At 48.2% G+C, this 18,630-nt stretch overlaps 1 protein-coding gene across 3 annotated transcripts in view; it reads left to right on the top strand.

The window, feature by feature from the left end:
- Nucleotides 1-18,009, top strand: part of Fstl4 (follistatin-like 4) — a 427,962-nt gene extending 409,953 nt beyond the window's left edge. The window contains exons 14-17 of one of the 3 annotated variants that reach the window (XR_388477.4): nt 2,476-2,583; nt 10,195-10,304; nt 11,800-14,003; nt 15,915-18,009. Coding sequence is in view for 2 of the 3 variants with exons in the window: in XM_006533539.4 (XP_006533602.1) it covers nt 2,476-2,583; nt 10,195-10,304; nt 11,800-12,502 (921 nt within the window). In the remaining variant the exon portion in view is untranslated. Of the gene's footprint in view, nt 1-2,475; nt 2,584-10,194; nt 10,305-11,799 lie in introns of all 3 variants that reach the window. The other 2 variants (XM_006533539.4, NM_177059.3) reach the window with 2 other exon arrangements.
- Nucleotides 18,010-18,630: the final 621 nt, after the last annotated feature.

The following is an 18,630-nucleotide window of genomic DNA, read 5'->3' on the forward strand; positions in this document are numbered from 1 at the left end:
CCTGGGCTGAGTGGTCCTGGGTTCTATAAGAAGACAGGCTGAGCAAGCCAAAGGGAGCAAGCCAGTAAGCAGCACCCCTCCATGGCCTCTGCATCAGCTCCTGCCTCCTGGTTCCAACTCTGCTTGAGTACCTATCCTGACTTCCTCCAATGATGAACAGTGATGTGGGAGCATAAACTAAATAAACCCTTTCCTTCCCAAGATGCTTTGGCCAGGGTGTCTCATCACAGCACTAAGACAGGGCTCATCCATATGGATTTGAAGGCATCAAACTTGGTGGCCAAATGGACAGAAAGATGGCAAAGAAGGTAGAGAACCTGTGTAAGCAACTTCACTGAGTGTGGGGGTTATAAGGAAATCTGGGGTTTCATAGGCCAGGAGCACGATCATCAAGGAACAGTTTTGTAACATAAAACTACCCTGTGGGGCTAGAGAGATGGCTGAGCAGTAAGAGTGCTTGCTATTCCTGCATCAAAGCCGAGCTTGGTTCCCACCACCCACATTAGGTGGCTCAACCACCTGAGGGTCCAACTGCAGGGGAATCTAGAAAAAAACCCTTTTTTCTGTCCTCCTCAGTACCTGCACTCACATACAACATATATAGAATTTTTAATTTAAACAATAATCTACACCATAAAAAGGAGGATACAGCATTTTTGTAGTAGGACCTTGGATAAGTTATAGACTTGGTAGGTAGCAGACTCTCAGATGCTTCAATTCAAAAAGTGAGCATGCGCCTGCTAATACTGTAGCCTGAGTGTGTGCCTGCTGATGCTGTAGCCTGAGTGTGTGCTTGCTGATGCTGTAGCCTGAGTGTGTGCCTGCTGATGCTGTAGCCTGAGTGTGTGCTTGCTGATGCTGTAGCCTGAGTGTGTGCCTGCTGATGCTGTAGCCTGAGTGTGCTCCTGCTGATGCTGTAGCCTGAGTGTGCTCCTGCTGATGCTATAGCCTGAGTGTGTGCCTGCTGATGCTATAGCCTGAATGTGCGCCTGCTGATGCTGTAGCCTGAGTGTGTGCTTGCTGATGCTATAGCCTGAATGTGCGCCTGCTGATGCTGTAGCCTGAGTGTGTGCCTGCTGATGCTGTAGCCTGAGTGTGTGCCTGCTGATGCTGTAGCCTGAGTGTGTGCCTGCTGATGCTGTAGCCTGAGTGTGCTCCTGCTGATGCTGTAGCCTGAGTGTGTGCCTGCTGATGCTATAGCCTGAATGTGCGCCTGCTGATGCTGTAGCCTGAGTGTGTGCCTGCTGATGCTGTAGCCTGAGTGTGTGCCTGCTGATGCTGTAGCCTGAGTGTGCTCCTGCTGATGCTGTAGCCTGAGTGTGTGCCTGCTGATGCTATAGCCTGAATGTGCGCCTGCTGATGCTGTAGCCTGAGTGTGTGCCTGCTGATGCTGTAGCCTGAGTGTGTGCCTGCTGATGCTGTAGCCTGAGTGTGCTCCTGCTGATGCTGTAGCCTGAGTGTGTGCCTGCTGATGCTATAGCCTGAATGTGCGCCTGCTGATGCTGTAGCCTGAGTGTGTGCCTGCTGATGCTGTAGCCTGAGTGTGTGCCTGCTGATGCTGTAGCCTGAGTGTGTGCCTGCTGATGCTATAGCCTGAATGTGCGCCTGCTGATGCTATAGCCTGAATGTGCGCCTGCTGATGCTGTAGCCTGAGTGTGTGCCTGCTGATGCTGTAGCCTGAGTGTGTGCTTGCTGATGCTGTAGCCTGAGTGTGTGCCTGCTGATGCTGTAGCCTGAGTGTGTGCTTGCTGATGCTGTAGCCTGAGTGTGTGCCTGCTGATGCTGTAGCCTGAGTGTGCTCCTGCTGATGCTGTAGCCTGAGTGTGTGCCTGCTGATGCTGTAGCCTGAATGTGCTCCTGCTGATGTTGTAGCCTGAGTGTGTACCTGCTGATATTCTAGCCTGAGTGTGCACCTACTGATGTTGTAGCTTGAGTGTGTGCCTGCTGATGCTGTAGCCTGAGTGTGTGCCTGCTGGTGCTGTAGTCCAAGCCCAATGACTTCAACTGTTGGGTATGCAACAATGAGTAGAACAAAGGTAAGAGGTGGGTAGCAACAGGTGGTCTCAAAATCTACCTCAGGGTAGAAGTACCAACTTTACCAGAAGCCAAGAAGATGCTACGGGTCCAAGAGGCACCCAAGACTTCTAAGAAGAATAAAAAGAGACCCCTGGAGCTGGTTCTTGAGTAGAATTTGTAAAACCTCTATGCTATGTTTATTCTTTGCTCAAGTTAGACCTAGAATACTTTAGGTAAAATATAAACAAGAAAGTAAGTGCTTCAGAGAGACAACTCATTGTGTCCTTTTGCCCTCTAAGGACAAAAGCCATGAGAAATTTTGGTAATCAGGATTGTTGGCTAGGGCTCAAGGCCAACTTCCTAACTCCCCTTGTAAGATGATCACATACACAAAAGTCCAGACCATCTTGATGTGATGTAACCTCAGCAATGATCAACTTGTCACTGTTTTTCTTCAAGTCCATAGGTGTGGACCCTCTGCCAGTCAAGCTGTCCTATGACAAGTCACATGACCAAGTGTGGGTCCTGAGCTGGGGAGACATGCACAAGTCCCAACCAAGCCTACAGGTAGGTTGAGTTAAAGCTGATACTCAGTACAGGGTTCTGTTGCTATGACGTAATTGTCTCGTGTTTCTCTGGGTGGCCATCTGTCCAAACTGTTTCTTGAGACAAAAACAGGAGACAGTATTAGTAAAAATTTATCTGTAATCTAAGAATAAACTCTCAGTTGAAACACTTGTCTAGAGCAGATTGGCCCACAGGCATGTCGTTGGATATGTAGTCTTGATTGTTAATTGAAGTAGGAGGATCCAGCCCACTATGAGAGGCACCATCCCCTATACAAACAGTGCTGGGCTGTGTAAGAAAGCTAGCTAAGCTTGAGCCTATACCCAAGCCAGCAAGTAGTGACCTCCAAAGTTCATGCTTGGGTTTTGGCCCTGACTTCTTCAAGGATGGACTGTGACTTGGAAATGTGAGCTGAATAAATCCTTTCCTCCCCTAAGTTGCTTTAAGTCAGTGTTTTATCACAGCAACAGAAGAAAACTAAAATTAGCTTCCAAGCAATACACCCATTAGGCAATTCACAGTGTATCTTCAATCAGGAATACAACTGAAAACAATGTAAAATGGTCAAATTCTAATTTCCTGACAACTTAGTCCCTGCCTAGCCCCACCATACCAGATTCTCCAGAGTTGATAACTCTTGGGGTCAAACAGGATGAACCTCTGGAGTCCAGATGGTGAAAGGGAAGATAAGATTTTCTTCTTTTTGTAATGAACAAATCATCTAAAGAATAGGAGCCGGGTGTGGTGGCGCACGTCTTTAATCCCAGCACTTGGGAGGTAGAGGCAGGCAGATTTCTGAGTTCCAGGACAGCCAGGGCTATACAGAGAAACCCTGTCTTGAAAAAAAAAATAGTGTTAAAAGTCATGAATGTGGGCTCTTTCCATTTGTTTTCTGTTGCTATAACAAACTACCTGAAGCTGTGTGATTTAAAAAGGAAAAGATCTGTTTTCTCTCATGGTTGTATCTAAGATCAAGTGGCTCTATCTGGTCAGCTTCTAGTGGGAGACCATAGACAGAGGTGCTGCATCCCCTCATGGTGGACACATAGAAAGGGAAAGCAGATGTATGTGGAAGGGGCACATGTGCCAGCAAGTGAGAAGAAAAGGGCATGACGCTCCCCTTATAGCAGTCAATTCTTGTGAGAACTCACCCATCCTATAATTAATCCCTTTAGGAGAATACAAATTCACGAATGGAGCTCAAGAAGGTCCAACCAGCTCTCAACACTCTAACGCTGCAGTTATATGAGTCATGTGCCAACATGAGTTTGGTAGAAACACACTCTATTAAACCATCATTCTAACCGCAGCCCACATGCTTGAAAGCACAGAGAAAGCACTTAGGCTTAGTGTCACAGAGTGCAGTGCAGGGTCACAGACAGTTAAGTGATTTGCCCATGGCCATGGCCCCAGTCTGCATGGCTCTAACGCACCTCCTGAGAAGAGGCTAGGCTCTGCTGATCTGTGGGAATTCTCCCTACACCAGCTAGAGAAGCTTAACACTACCTGTCATTGGCTGTGCCTAGTCTTGTCTCTCTCCCCAGGGATCCACTAAGCCCTATGGGGAAAAAAGGTCATAAGGTTGTCTCCTTGGTTCTCCTGAAAAGCAATGCACAGAACCATGTGAATACAAGGGAGGACTTAACTCACTCCATGCACTGAATGATGTGGGCCTCTAGGGTTGAATGGTCTCTTAGAACCAACAAAAGTAAATGGAGGCAACTTGGCCTTCTCCACCCAGCCATTGCTGAGCCCAAGGGAAACAACAGGCCCAGGTCGGGTAAACCTGACAATCAAACAAAAGAGCTTATTAAAGGACCTCTGAGCCAAAATAAAGACCACTAAGAACAGAAAGTGAGCTTAGAGATCTGGGGCGGGGTGGGGGTGGGGGACTGCATTATTCCCTTTTCTCTGTAGCCAAACACCCTTTGAATCTCAGCCTTGAGGTTAGACCATCACAGCCCAGAAGACCGCACAGCAGGAGTACTCCTAGGTGAGGTAAAGGAAAGGGGCAGTTACCTGACATCTCCTGGGAATAGGATGCTGCCAGGGTACCAGAAACAAGGTCAGGCTTCGTGCTTCAAGGCCCTCCCTTCCTCCAGCAACCCACTTCCTCCAACGGTGCATCACCTGTGGATTGGGACATTGCACATCCAAAGCACAACAGAGCCAGACTTCCTGAAAATGCTTCTAAGAGAGGGGCTGCCAGAAAATTGGTCCTGTTTCAACTACAAAACATATACCACCGAGTATGATCTTCTGTGGTGCTGGGAATGGATGTCAGGGCTTTATGCATGCCAGGTAAACACACTACTGACAGTCACATCCCTAGCATATCCTTATCTTTAAAAAAAAAGGGGGGGGGCAGAAGCTGGAGAGATGGCTCCACAGTTAAGAGCATAGGCTGTTCTTCCAGAGGGCCTGGGTTTAATTCCCAGCATCTACATGGTGCACACATGGAGCACATGAGCAAGACTGGCTTTCCAGTTTAAAAACCACAGTGATTTAGAAAAAGAAAAATGCATTTCTAAGAAGCAACCTGAAAGAAAAAGAAAATCTTCCTAAAGGAATAACCTCTGAAGAGCTGGAGCTGTGGAACGGGATCTCTGAACATTCTGAGAAAGTTCACAGTCGGATTAGAAGCAAACATTAGATGCGCTAGGCGCCGTACTACTCACCTGTAATCCCAGCACTCAGGAGCTGAGGCAGAGGGATACCCATTCCAGGACAACCAGGGTAACATAGGCTATCAAAAAAAAAGAATGAAACAAATGTGGAAGATAATTGCTGAGTTAAAAGCTATAATCATGTAGATTCAAACCTAGGGCTGGAGAAAAGGCTTAGAAGGTAAGCGTGCTTGCCACACAAGCCTCAATGCCTGGGATTCATCCCCAGCAGCTGGGTAAACATGGAAGGAGAGAACTGACTCCACAAAGTTGTCCTCTGGCCCCCACACATGGGGAAAGAAGAGTGGAGAAAATGTTTGGGTGTGAATATCCCATTTCTCCAAATATTTCCTTTGTATGTGCATTGCTGTTTTATCTATGGGTATGTCTGTGTGAGGTTGTTGGACCCCCTAGAACTGGAGTTACAGACAGTGTGAGCCATGTGGCATGCATAAAGCCCTGGATTCCATCCCCAGCACCACAGAAAGTTATACACAGTGGTGCATGACTGTGGTCTCAGAACTCGGGCAGTACAGGCAAGAAGATCAGAAGTCCAAGGTCATCTTTGGCCCCACTATGAGTTTGAGGATAGCCTGGACTACATACATTCATTCATTCATACATACATACATACAGTGATTCTATAGGATTTAAAAAGAAAACCATTAGAAATAATTTGTTTTTAAGAAATATAAAGCCAAGTCTAGTGACACTGGCCTGTAATCATAGCTACTCTGGAAGTAAAGGAGAGAGGGTCACGAGCTCAAGGCCTGCATGAACAGTAAAGTGAGTTCAAAGCCAGCCTGGGCAACTTAGTCCTCACCTCAAGAAAGAACAAGGAGTGGGGCAAAGAGATAGCTCAGTCTGTAAAGTGCTTGTGTTACCAGCAGGGGGTCCTGACCCCCTAAAACCATAGAGGGGAAAGAAATGAATGTGGGGCCAGCAAGATGACTAAGTGAGAAAAGATATTTGTCACACAAGCCCAACCACTAAGCCCCATCCCTAGAACTCACAGTGGAAGGATAGAAACTGACCCCCCAAAAGTTGACCTCTGACCCTCACATTCACTCCTGCACACACACACACAGCTTTTTAAAGCTGTGTATGGGGTCTCTTGGGGAGACTGAAACAAGAGGATTCCTGAACTCTGTAGCCAGCCAACCCAGTCTACATAGCAAATTCCAGGTCCATTTAAGATAGTCTCAAAAATAAATAAAGGCGACTGTAGAGCTAAAGGAAGAGTCTGTGGTTAAGAGCACTGGCTGCTCTTGCAGAAGACCCAGATCCAGTACCCAACACCCACATGGCGGCTCACAACGATCCTTAAGTCCAGTTCCAGAGATCTGACATCCTCTTTTGACCTCTGCAGACACCAGGCATGCACACGGTGCACATTTATACAAGCAGGCAAACACTCACAGCACATAAAATAAATATTTAAAATATATTTCAATTTTTAAAATTTTAAATAAGGGTGGGTGGGACAACACCCAAGGTTGTCCTCTGGCCCGCATAAGCACATACATGCATTTTTGAGTTAAAGAGACTAGAATCTAACCCTGTGCTGGAATGCTTTCCTACATGTGAGTCCTAAATTCAGTATGCATTACCAAAAAGAGGGGAGAAAGGACATGAAAGAAATAAAAGGAGAGACCTTGAGGCTTGAAACAGTGGTAACAGTTGATCAAAGGGATGCTCGTGAGAGGGAATGTGAGTGCCCGGTGAGGTGCCTTCCAGTTGAAAAGCTATGGACGGCAGGAGAGACTTTCATGATGATGAATAGCTGTGTGCCCAACAATGTAACTAAATGCATAAAGCAGTGATTAAATATAATATAGCTTGATCAAAGATGGGCCTAGATTGTATATATCAGGGAAAGAAAATAACACATGAGAAAATCCATCAACACAGACAAGGAGCTGGACTTGATATATAGGAAACATTTCAGCTAGTAGAATTCTTTTACATGCATATAAATACAAAAAAAATTATACCATTAATCTAAGGAAAATGTCAAAGGTTTTGTAAAATTAGATGTTCTAGGCTATAATATCTGATAATCAGAAGGTAAGCTGAGTCCTGGAGAGAGGGCTTAGCATTTACGAGTCCTTGCCACGATTATAGAGGACCTGAGTTTGGTTCCCAGTATCTTCATCAGGGGGACTCACAACCACCCACAATCTGAACTCTGAGAGACTTGGTGACCTCTTCTAGCACCACACACACACACACACACACACACACACACACACACACACACACAAACATTTTTTAAAAGTGATCCTAGAAACAGTTGAAAAGCTATACATGGCCACATACACACTTATGACCGCAACTCTGGATGCTGAGACAGAAAGATTGGAAGTTCAAGGATAGCCTGGAATATATATAGTGAGACCCCTGTACCTCCAAAACACAGGCAATGAAAGAGACTGCAAGTGTGGGGCAAAGAGCGTGCTGTTAATGTTTGTAAAGCATTCAAAGCATCCTGCCATTCCTTCTGAATACTGGTTATTCAGGATTGGTTACATTTTTGCCCTGGCTATATGGAGATGAACCCATGTGTGAAGCTCACTCCCTCACTCTCCTCAGCAACCAGTGTTGACCGTAGGCATCACCAAGTCTGCCATGGCCTGACCCCAGGCCCAGCATTCTGTCACCTCTGTCTAGCCGCTACTTCTTGGCGGGTGGGCATTGTCCACCCAACTAAGAGATGCTCGACATTCTTGTCCCCGTCCCCCCCATCCATCCAGGTGGCACTTGGTACTACAGTGCCATCGCTGTATCTTTCCTGAGCTGAGCCCAGAGAACCAGAAGTCTTCAGATTTATCTTTGTAGCATCTGTGGGCTCAGCTGTGTGCTAGGACACAAGACTGGGGCAAGAAAAACTTCAGGGCTCCAAAAAAATAAAGTCGATCTACATGGGGTCACTGGCTCATGGTCCTGTGTCTGATGAAGCAACCTCTGAATACAGGGTGCCAGGGTGACGAAGCACATGTGACACTGACCGGCGACAGCCTGTAATTTTCTATCTCTATTATAAGCTGAAATGACAGGCCTGGCATCAAGCAGCGACTACACGCTGCCTTGGAATTCTCAGCCTCGTTTCCCAGAGTCTCTCTAAGACCCCATTTCTAATCCTTGTATTTTCTTAATGTCCAGTTCTATGAGCTTGTTCTCCCGTGGGCTTGTCAGGAAAGCATCATCCTGCCATTTGTTAAATAGAAAAATTACAGGAAAATACACTCCGTGCAACCTCAAAACCACTCAGAGAGTAGAAATCACAGCATGTATCCTTCTGCTCTTGCCTGTTGACATTCCCCCACCCCCAAGGCTAGCATGGCTAGCTAGTCCTGCCTGCACAGCCAGGCCAGCTGCTGTTTGTTTTGTCATGAAAGTGAAAGCCAGAAGGCAGTTCCTTTCCTAAAAGGCAAAAAAGCTCGGTGCTGCAAGCTGTGTTCTCAGCAGGCCCCATCAGAGACTGCCCTTGTCCTGTAGGCTGCCATGGGACTGCAGAAACCTGGGTCCTTTCTGCTACTGCCATGGCCGCAACATGAGTGTAAAAAATGTTTCTTCTTCCTAGCTGAGAGTTGAGGGTCTGCTTCCTGTCCCTAGTGCCCTTGAACTAAAATTGCCTGTGAGCCGGCTGAGCCACAGGGCACCGTAGATCTGCCTCTTTCTGGGCAGTGGCCTAGAACCTACAAGACCAGTGAGCATGTACAGAAGACAGGGCCTAGATTAGCCCTTAGCCAAGTGGCTTCACACAAGGCCCCCGATTTTGACTCATCTTGTCTAACCTCTCTTACTGTATAGTCTGTCTGAGTCAACATAACAGGGACACCTACCAGGGCATGGGCCCGTTTGCTTTCTGCCAAGTCTGCATGGCAGAAAGCATTACCTGTAGGGAAACAGAGGTATCCAGGCTCCAGTGTGTGCAAAGAATGAGGCCAACATCTTCTCGTTAGGGAGCAAGTCCCTTTGGCATAGCTAGAGTCACACTATAAGATGCCATTATGGTGTTAGTGACAGCCCTGTAGGATGCCTGCTTTCTCTCACCAATCCTGGAAGTCTCTACATTTTGAGAGCAACATAGGACAGAAATCCCCAGAAACTCATGCAAAGGTACCTAGCATTAACGAAAATAAATTCCAGATTAGGAAGATGGCTCAGAGTGCTTGTCATACAAGCATGAGGACCTGAGTTCAATCCCCAGAGCCCACATTTAAAAAAATAAATAAAGCCAGGCATGGTGATGCACACTCGTAATCGCAGTCCGAGAAGGCAGAGACTGGCAGGTCCTGCGGGCTTATGGCCAGCCAGCTTAGCCTACTCGATGAGTTACAGGTCACCGAGAGACCTTGGCTCAAACCCACAAAGTAGATGGGAACATGAGAAATGATACCCAAGGTTGACCTCTGCCCTCCAGTAGCATATGCATTCGCCCCACACAAACACACAAGAACACTAAATAAATATGTTAAATTCCGAGCGCATCAGGCCTTTGTCCATTCACTCTCCCTCTTTTGCTGAGATTGAGCAATAGCATGGAGGTCTACTGTTGGGAAAGAGCTGTCTCTGAACATGTTCCCATACTAGGAAAGCCCAGCGCCATTCCCTAGGTCCTCACCCCGCCCTCCTGGAGGCTGACAGAAAGCCCACTGCCGGGTCTGATGGAGGAGGGGGTGGACGGTCTGGGCTGTCTCTCCAGTCCCATCACTCCTTCATCCAGAAAAGACAGATTCCTGATCTTCATGTTCCCAAGTAGCCTTCACCCGGCTCCTGTCCCCTCCCTGAGACTAGGGCTTACCCACCATCTATCTGCCCCGGCAGCCTGTTGGTGGGGTCTATAGCTGAACACGTGCATGTCCAGATCTCCAGCCCCTTCCTGAAAAACACACACACACATGCACGCACACACACACAAGAACCCCTCTCTATGTTACAGGTGATCACAGAAGCCAGCACTGGCCAAGGCCAGCACCTCATCCGAACACCGTTTGCAGGAGTGGACAATTTCTTTATACCGCCAACAAATCTCATCATCAACCATATCAGGTAACTGGTCCACCACGCCTCTGCAGGCCATGCTCAGCCCCATTCTGCCTGGGCAGTCATGCCCAGGTCAGCACCAGGTCCCCCCTTGCCCTCCTAGTACTTCCTGCTCTGCCTTTGAATCGAAAACCACTCAGCAGACCCAGAGTCTTTAGAGACTGGCCACTCCCCTTCCTTCCTCATTTCATAGAGCACCCACAGGCTGTGCAAACTTCCCCTTTTGTGTCACTGAGACCCCCAGAGATCTCACTATGTATGCCTCTGTGAACTGACATCAGGTACTGTCTCCATGAAGAAATGGTTCGTTTTGCGTGCTGGTACCAGGGACCCAGAGAGAACAATAGGCTCCTAAGAACCTCTTCTCTGCAGAGCCTCAGAGCTGGAATGAGCCCCCACCCGGATGCTGGCATGGTGCAGACTCAGGCTCTGGATGCTTCTGAGTGGCTCTTAAGTTCGAGTTCCTTTTGAGAACACCGTTTTCTCCCTCTGCTTCTTTAAGGATGCTTTAAAGTCAATGCCTAGAGCATTTTGCCTGCTCTGGAGATGCCTGTTTTTTTTTTTTTCAGGAGGAAATGATAGACGCAGAGATGTCTCCTATTCTTCTGGTGCATTCGACACTGAAGGCCTCTATGAGCAAGGCTCTTGGGTGCAGGGTCTCTGGGGAAGTCCCACCTGGAGTCAAACCTTTCCATATTTGCAGGTTGTCTGCAACAGAACACCAAAAAGCTAGATGTGACCAAGTCTCATCTGTTTGAGCTCCCTCTCAGATCCAGTCTTCCCAGCTGCCCTGGGAACAGACAGGGATCTCATGGAAGTCCCTGACACTCAGAGAGACAAGCCTGTCCTAGGCTCAGTAGCCAAAGGGCATCAGAGCACCACCAGGCCACGTGACTTCTGAGGCCAAAGTTGCCCATTGCCCACATTCTAGATGGCAGAGGGGAGACCACGCTGTGCATTCATCCCCTCCCACTCTGCCTCCTCCCTCCCTCCCGACGTCAAGGCTGCAAACAGAAATTCTATCCTGTTTGACTGCATCTGTGTCTTCAAATTCCGACTTACCAGTCAGCCCAAGAACAGGCTGATTTATAAGATTGTGTCCTTATGACAGTAGGGCACGAGAGGTCTATCTCAGTCTTTTTCTCCATACCTACCCTGCAAGCCTAGATCCACACCCCAGCTAACACGAGCTAGGAAAGCCATCCAAAGGCACCCCTGCCCCAGAGACATGTATTAAGGGCCTTTCCCACTCCCAACTTCTGAAGATGAATGGCTTTTGCAAACATGCAAATCCACGAACGTTTAACCTCAACTGTTATGTGGCTGACGCGTGTAGCTAAGTGACTTCTGGACGCATTCCCTGCCAAATGATAGATCTTATTAATAGATGGCTACATGACTGAAGGGTTGGGAAGCCATCATTTAAAACAAATGACAGATGTCTCACCCCTCGCAGTGGCCTCCTGCTCTCTCACCACCCTCCCTATCATTCTCCTCCCAGGTTTGGCTTCATCTTCAACAAGACTGACCCTGCTGTCCACAAAGTTGACCTGGAGACTCTGATGGCACTGAAGACAATCAGCCTACGTCACTACGGCTGCATGCCTCAGGCCATGGCACACACCCACCTTGGTGGCTACTTCTTCGTGCAGTGTCAACAGGACACACCTACCTCCACCGGCCCACAGCTGCTCATTGACAGTGTCACAGACTCGGTGCTAGGCCCCAACAGTGATATCACAGGCACGCCCCACGTGTCCCCTGACGGACGCTTCATCGTCAGTGTCTCCAACAAGGGCCCCTGGCTGCACGTGCAGGAGGTCACAGTGCGGGGGGAAATCCAGACGCTATACGACCTAAAAATAAACCCAGGCATCTCCGACTTGGCATTCCAGCATTCCTTCACAGAAGGTAGTCAGTACAACGCCTATGCCACTCTCGACAAGGAGCCAGACCTGCTCTTCCTGGAGCTGTCCACTGGGAAGATGGGCAGGCTGAAGAACTTAAAGGAGCCACCCAGAGGGCCAGCCCCAACCTGGGGTGGACCCCGCAGAGTCCTGAGAGACAGCGGGCTCTTTGGACAGTACCTCCTCACACCAGCTCAAGAGTCACTGTTCCTGGTCAATGGGAGACAAAACGCCCTGAGGTGTGAGGTTTCAGGCATAAAGGGTGCGGCCACAGTGGTGTGGGTCGGGGAGGTATGAAAGTTGGTAAAGAACCACCCTCATCCTGACTCCGCAGCCCCAACCAGGCGCGCTGTACATTTTCACAGACAAAAACAAAAACAAAAATACAAAAAATACAAAAAAACAAAAAACAAACAAAAAAACAAGCCAAACCCTGTACTTCGCTTTGTGGTTCAACACTGATCTCTGTGCAAGTTCCCTAGTATAAGATATGTGCTGCAACCAAGATTGGGTGGTTTTCATCCAGAAGTATGATTTAATACCGTGAGCTATGATGAGAACACACACTGCTTGTGTGCAGGAAAGTCATCTCCGTGCCCGGTTGCACACCGTGTTGCCTGGGGGACACCACAGAACCGAGGGATCCTGCTGCCCAGGCTGACACTTCTGTCAGTTGCCTTCACGTAGTCATTATCATAACCTGCCCAGCCCCAGCCAGTCTGTGCCCTGGAGGATTGGCCTGAGCAGCAGGCTGTCCCTCTCAGCGAGCTAACATACCCTGCCTGCCAGGAACCTCACTTGAGCCATTAACTGATGCTGTTTGCTTGCTTTCCCATCTGAATGCTATCTCCATGAGGGAGAGCCTCTGAGACTTACTACACCTTGGGGGATGGGGAAATCACTCTCTTTATTTTGGAATTTTTTTTTATTAAAACTAGTTGGTTTTTTTTTTTTTTTTTTTAATAATCTCAGATGCTAGGAGGCAGATAGATGCTCTCCAAGGTCCTGATAAATTATTCCCATCCTTAGGCGAAGTCTCTGAAGAGAAAGGGTTCCAATCTTACATGAGCAGAAAACAAAATGATATCCAAGAAACAGAGGCACTCCACACCATTGTGTTGTTGACCATGTACAGCCCATACCACCATGGTAAAAATCTATGCGGGAACCCCAAGAGACCAAGCTGAGGTTTCACCATAGAAAGGTATTAAGGAAGCCTAACGTACCAGCAGAAGTCCAGACCCAGGGCAGACCAGGCTTGCCTGGCAAGGGATAGGCAGTCTCTGGGCTCAGTGCCAAAATCTAGAAGCCACGAGTGCCATCCATCCAGAGTCCTAAGGCTGTGTTTCTGCACAAGCAGTTGGCACTAATGCCTCAGCCACTGTCACCACACTGCAAGAGAGCCCTGTTCCCTAAGTGTTCTCATTCCCACACTCTAAGCTACACAGTCTCCAACTTGCAGAACCTACAAAGGACCGTGTCAGTCCCTCCTCTTCCTGCCTTCAGTATGCTCTCAAGCCATCAGGAAGAGGCACAACCCAGCCAGCTCTACAGGGACCACCTCTGTCCGAGCCCCTCAGCAAGGAGAGCCCCTACCCAGGTCTCCCCAAACACTCCTGTCCACTCCCATGTCAGTGGTCAAAATATGCCTGCTTTCTAGCTTGAATAATCATTCTGCAAACCCTACAGCATTAAGACAGTGGGTCTACCCCCACCCTTCAGCTACCTTAGCTACTTCATCTACCAACAATGGCCGTGACTTTGAAAACACAGACTGTACTTCATTCCTGCTTCCTGTGTAAGTACTCAATTGCCTGTGCCAGTTTACTGCCACTAGTCCAGCCTGCCCCACATCTCCTGTCTCTCAGTCCACTAAACAACTGTCCCTTACAGTCCCCAGTAGTTGTCTGTATATGTGCTATCATGTTTCAGATTTGGGTAACGACAAGACACATAGAGGTTGAAGATGCTGACCTCAGAGGCCTAATGGTCATCTTCACACCTGGGGTGGATGGTGACGTATTTTATCTGCCTCAGTATCTTGATATGATCCCCAGAGTCCTATGTTTTCATTAAAACCTTCCAATGTTTGTAATTTTTTTCCTTTTGAAAGAATAGTGCCTGCCTCTGGCAGAAGAATCCCTGAGCCTAAGAGGCAGAGCATCACCACACACACACACACATACACACACACATATCCCACCAAGGCCAGAGCATCATCTCTCCCCATCCCACCAAGACCAGAGTACCTATCCTCTTTGGATGCAGGATTCCAGAATCAAAGGCCAGTCTGTTCCACCAGACTGGATGAAAGCAGGGGTGCTACTTGGCCACTGTCTGTCTGTCTGTCTGTCTGTCTCTCTCTGTCTCTCTCTCTCCCTCTCTCTCTCCCTCTCTCTCTCTCTCTCTCTCTCTTTCTCTCTCCATATACCTGTAAGGCACCCACACATTTTTCTATTCTTCTGGTAGAATTGCCGGAGAAAGCCACCATATGTCTAGTGACCTGCATGCAGGACTTAGTTAAATTGAGAAATCACAAGTCTGAGACCTACTCTGATGTCAGTAGCTCAGCCCAGGGCACAGCCATAAAAGTGGAGTGGCTTCCTGTAGAGGAAGGCAGAGGACTACAGAGAAATCTTCCCCTCTCTTCATTGTGGGCCCAGAAGAGACTCCGGAATAGAGTTTAAATCCCAATAGTGGAAGGTGGTGACACAAGTGAGTCTCCTGCCACAAGCCCAGCCCAACGGGTTGTTCTGAGGAACACAAAGATCAACAGCTAACAGTTTACCCAGGGAGGATTGGTTTAACCAACAAAATCACCAGGAAAGCTATTTCTATAAACCCCATCTGTAATTCTTAACAGTCAACTAACATCATAAACACCCAGCCATTCTTTTCTTTCCAGAAAACAAACACAAATTCTCTGCATCTGTAGCTCCTGGTTTTCCTTCTGCCCCAAAGTCCTCTTTCTTAACATCCTACCCAGCCACCCATGAGTGCATGGAAGAGAGACTTCCTGCTTCTGAGTCTGTGACCCTCCTGTCTAAACAGACCAGAGGGTAGGCAACCCCCAATATGCTAAGGGAATCTCTTCAGTCCCCACATCACACAAATATCCTGCTGCCTTCCTGGATCCCGGGAGGAGGCTGGGAAAGGCCTGAAGTCATGGCTGGGATCAAATACTGATGCAGAGCTGCAGGTTCTTTGATGTGGAGAGAGAGAGTATCACCAGAGAAGTTCAGTCTCTCTGCTGCATACCCCACCACACACTGAGCTATCTCCCCCTCCACCTGCTCCTCTGTTGAGGAAAGGGCTCCCAACTGAAGGGGCTCACCCCAGGAAGGCAGCTCCCACCCCAAACAAAGCCAAGAGCAGCAGCTTGCTGCCATGAGGCATGGGAACTTCCGAATCTTTGTTCAGCTAAGCAGCCAGGAGTTGGCTTTGTACAGCCGCATCTTCTTGTTTGTCTGTTGACCAATAACCTGTGAACTAAGGGAGATCTCAGAACTGAGATGTGAAACAGATTCGCTCTGGATATATTTTTGTACCACGGGCTAAAGTGTAGTTGCTTCATTTCTTTTTCATGTGTTTCATCCGAGTACCACTGATGCTGAACCATCTCCTACCCTCCCAGAAGCCTCCTGGAGAATTGTCACCACTGCCCCTCCCCTCTGCACACCCACCAATCTACCTCACATCTTCCTCCCAGGCACCCAGCACCCCCAGAATGCCACCCCAGGAGGCCAAAGGTGACAGAAGACTACCGTAGCACGGACTCAGAAGTCCTCCACCAACCGCGCCCCGAGTCCCACTCCATGTGTGACCAGAACCCACTGGGACCGCACCTTGTTGTCCAGAATCACAGCCCAGACCCAAGCTCTCATCTCTACAGGCTTAGAAGCCGAAGACTAGGGAAAACACCTTCAGAGTGGCCAGAAAGACGGACCTTTGTCCAACAGTGACAGAGCTGGTGACATTTCATTTCAACCCCGTCTCATGCTAAGCAGCCCACGGGCTCCGACCTCCATCTGCTCCCGCTTCACTCACTATTCCTGGTTCCCTCCCTGAATCCCAAGGCCCCTGCTCCTGAGATCTCCTAGAATGGCCCTCATCCTTCAAGGAGCAACAACCCTCTACTGCACCAGCTTCATGCATCCTTTGCCCACAACGCTCCTTGCTTTGAGGATTCAAGTGAGAAGTTACTCACAGACCAGAAGTTACTCACAGACCACTTGCAACCAGGCCACGACAGAGACAAACTGGATTTCTTCAAGAACATCACTAACTGCCTTCATTGGGTTTTTACTCCACAACCACAGAGATGCTCAGTGGGACACTTAAAAGATCCAACAGGAGCAGGGCACACAGGGTGTGACCACAAGATGCCACATGGCTGGTGGAAGGCGACATACTTCCTGCTTACTGCTCTAGCTGGAGGACCTGTGTGTCTCGGCTGAGCCTGTGGACTTGGACATCAGCTCCCCAGCAGACGCCTAAAGATTATAAGTGAGCATCATCCTAGTCCTCCACAGTCTCCTTTGGCTCTTTGGGTATCTAATTACACTTTGAGGAAGTATCATTTAACCAAACACAATGGGAGAAATTATGGGATGTATAGGGAGAGAAGAAATGGACTTCAGAATTCGTAGTGAGGCTTTTTAGCAGGCACCAGCGCATTTAGAATGTTTTTGCATTTTATATGAAGTCACAATTGTGCACCTTTCTTTCCAAGCTCAACTTTACGACCAGTGACAGTCCATGTCCCATGGCTTACCCCCCCCACAGCTCCCACCAATCAAGGAGCATCTGCCTGCTACTGTCTCGGCATCATGTTGCCTCCACTCATGACGCCTTACTGCTTTAGGGTTCCAATGAAAAGTCACTCATGGCCTAGGGAACATGGCCCTACCCTAAACAACTCTAGAGAACCTGGCCTACACGCACAAAGCCTTGTGTATGAACTGACCCTCTACACCAAGCCTTGGTGTCATGTTGCTCTCCAAAGTTCACCTTCTAAGAAAGGGAAACCAGCCTTGAATGGCTGAGAGATGCAGGGCTCTCTAAACTCTAAATCCTTATCCACTGTTGAGCACACCATCTCTAGGGATGGGAGAGAAACAAGCCTATAGGAGGTCAGCCCCAGCCCACTGTGCCCCACGATGGTAGCGCCCCGTACTCACACCCTCCCTGCCTGCCTCCTCTGCCTTCCCTCCATAGCTCCCCATGTTCCCCAGTGATGCTGCCCTGCTTCCTGAAGGCTGTGTAAAAATAAATGACCCAAAGTGAAACTGGGCATGAAGTTTTGCTGGAGTGGTCGCACATTGTTTCACGCTATTGTGCTGCCAAATGACCCTCAAGTTGTGGATCCCCATACACCATCAAGAGAGTCATCCTCTCCCCCCACCTCAGAAAAACAAAAAAACCACCTTTGGATCTCTTACATTGAGGCAGGTTACATTCTTTTGAGCAGTTGTGTAGACTCCAAAATATATTTTCTGTAATCAGTATTTCTCAAAAGGCCACCTGTAATTATTAATACACATGTGAATTTTTCCTTATTTATAAGATATATATAAATTATTTTTAATACATCAACTTTAGTAGAAATTTGTACCAACCCAGTAACTGTATGTGGCATTTGAAATAAGTTTGTGTTTCTGTTGGTGTGTGACATTGTATTGAACACACGCTGCATTTACCGCACCACTTGGCAAAAGAAAAAAAGACTCACAGATTATCATAAGGGACGGTCATTGTCGATGCTCTTTTTCTGAGGATTTTACAATAAAACTTGAAAAAAATTATGTCTTTAGAACTAGTCTGTCTGCAGCTGTGGATGTGGGCATGCATGTGACCCCAGGCATGTGTGAGCCTTAAGCGTCTTTTCCAGCTTCTCCATCCTACGTGGTGACCTTAATACCTCCCCTACAGCACCAATTCCTGACGCGAGGACGTGAAGGACTAGGTTTCAGTGTGTGAATGTGGACGATGGGGAGACAAGCGTTTCTTTCAAAGCAGTGCTCAGCCAAGCTGACCTACACAGTAAGCTGCCACGGCAACAGAAGCTCCATAGTGCTGCTCTCTGCTGGACCTCGGACTGCCCCGACCTGGCCTCTTGCTAGGCACTGAAGTGGTGTGCATTTCCAGTGGTGTGACTAGCCAGGGGGAGATTGGCTATTATCATCTCTCTTTCTTTTAAGGGCTTTTTGTTAGTGTGTGTGTATGTATGTCTGTGTCTGTGTGTCTGTGTGTGTCCATGTGTATCTGTTTGTGACTGTGTGTACCTGTGTGTGTATGTGTGTATGTGTGTGTATGCATATGGGTGCTGATTCCCACAGAGGTCAGACAGAAGAAGGCAACAGATCTGCAGCTGTTGTTACGGGTGGGTGGGAGCCATTCCAATACCAGAGCTGAGAACTGAACTC

The sequence above is a fragment of the Mus musculus genome, chromosome 11 (assembly GCF_000001635.26).
Source record: "Mus musculus strain C57BL/6J chromosome 11, GRCm38.p6 C57BL/6J".
Classification (NCBI taxonomy): domain Eukaryota; kingdom Metazoa; phylum Chordata; class Mammalia; order Rodentia; family Muridae; genus Mus; species Mus musculus.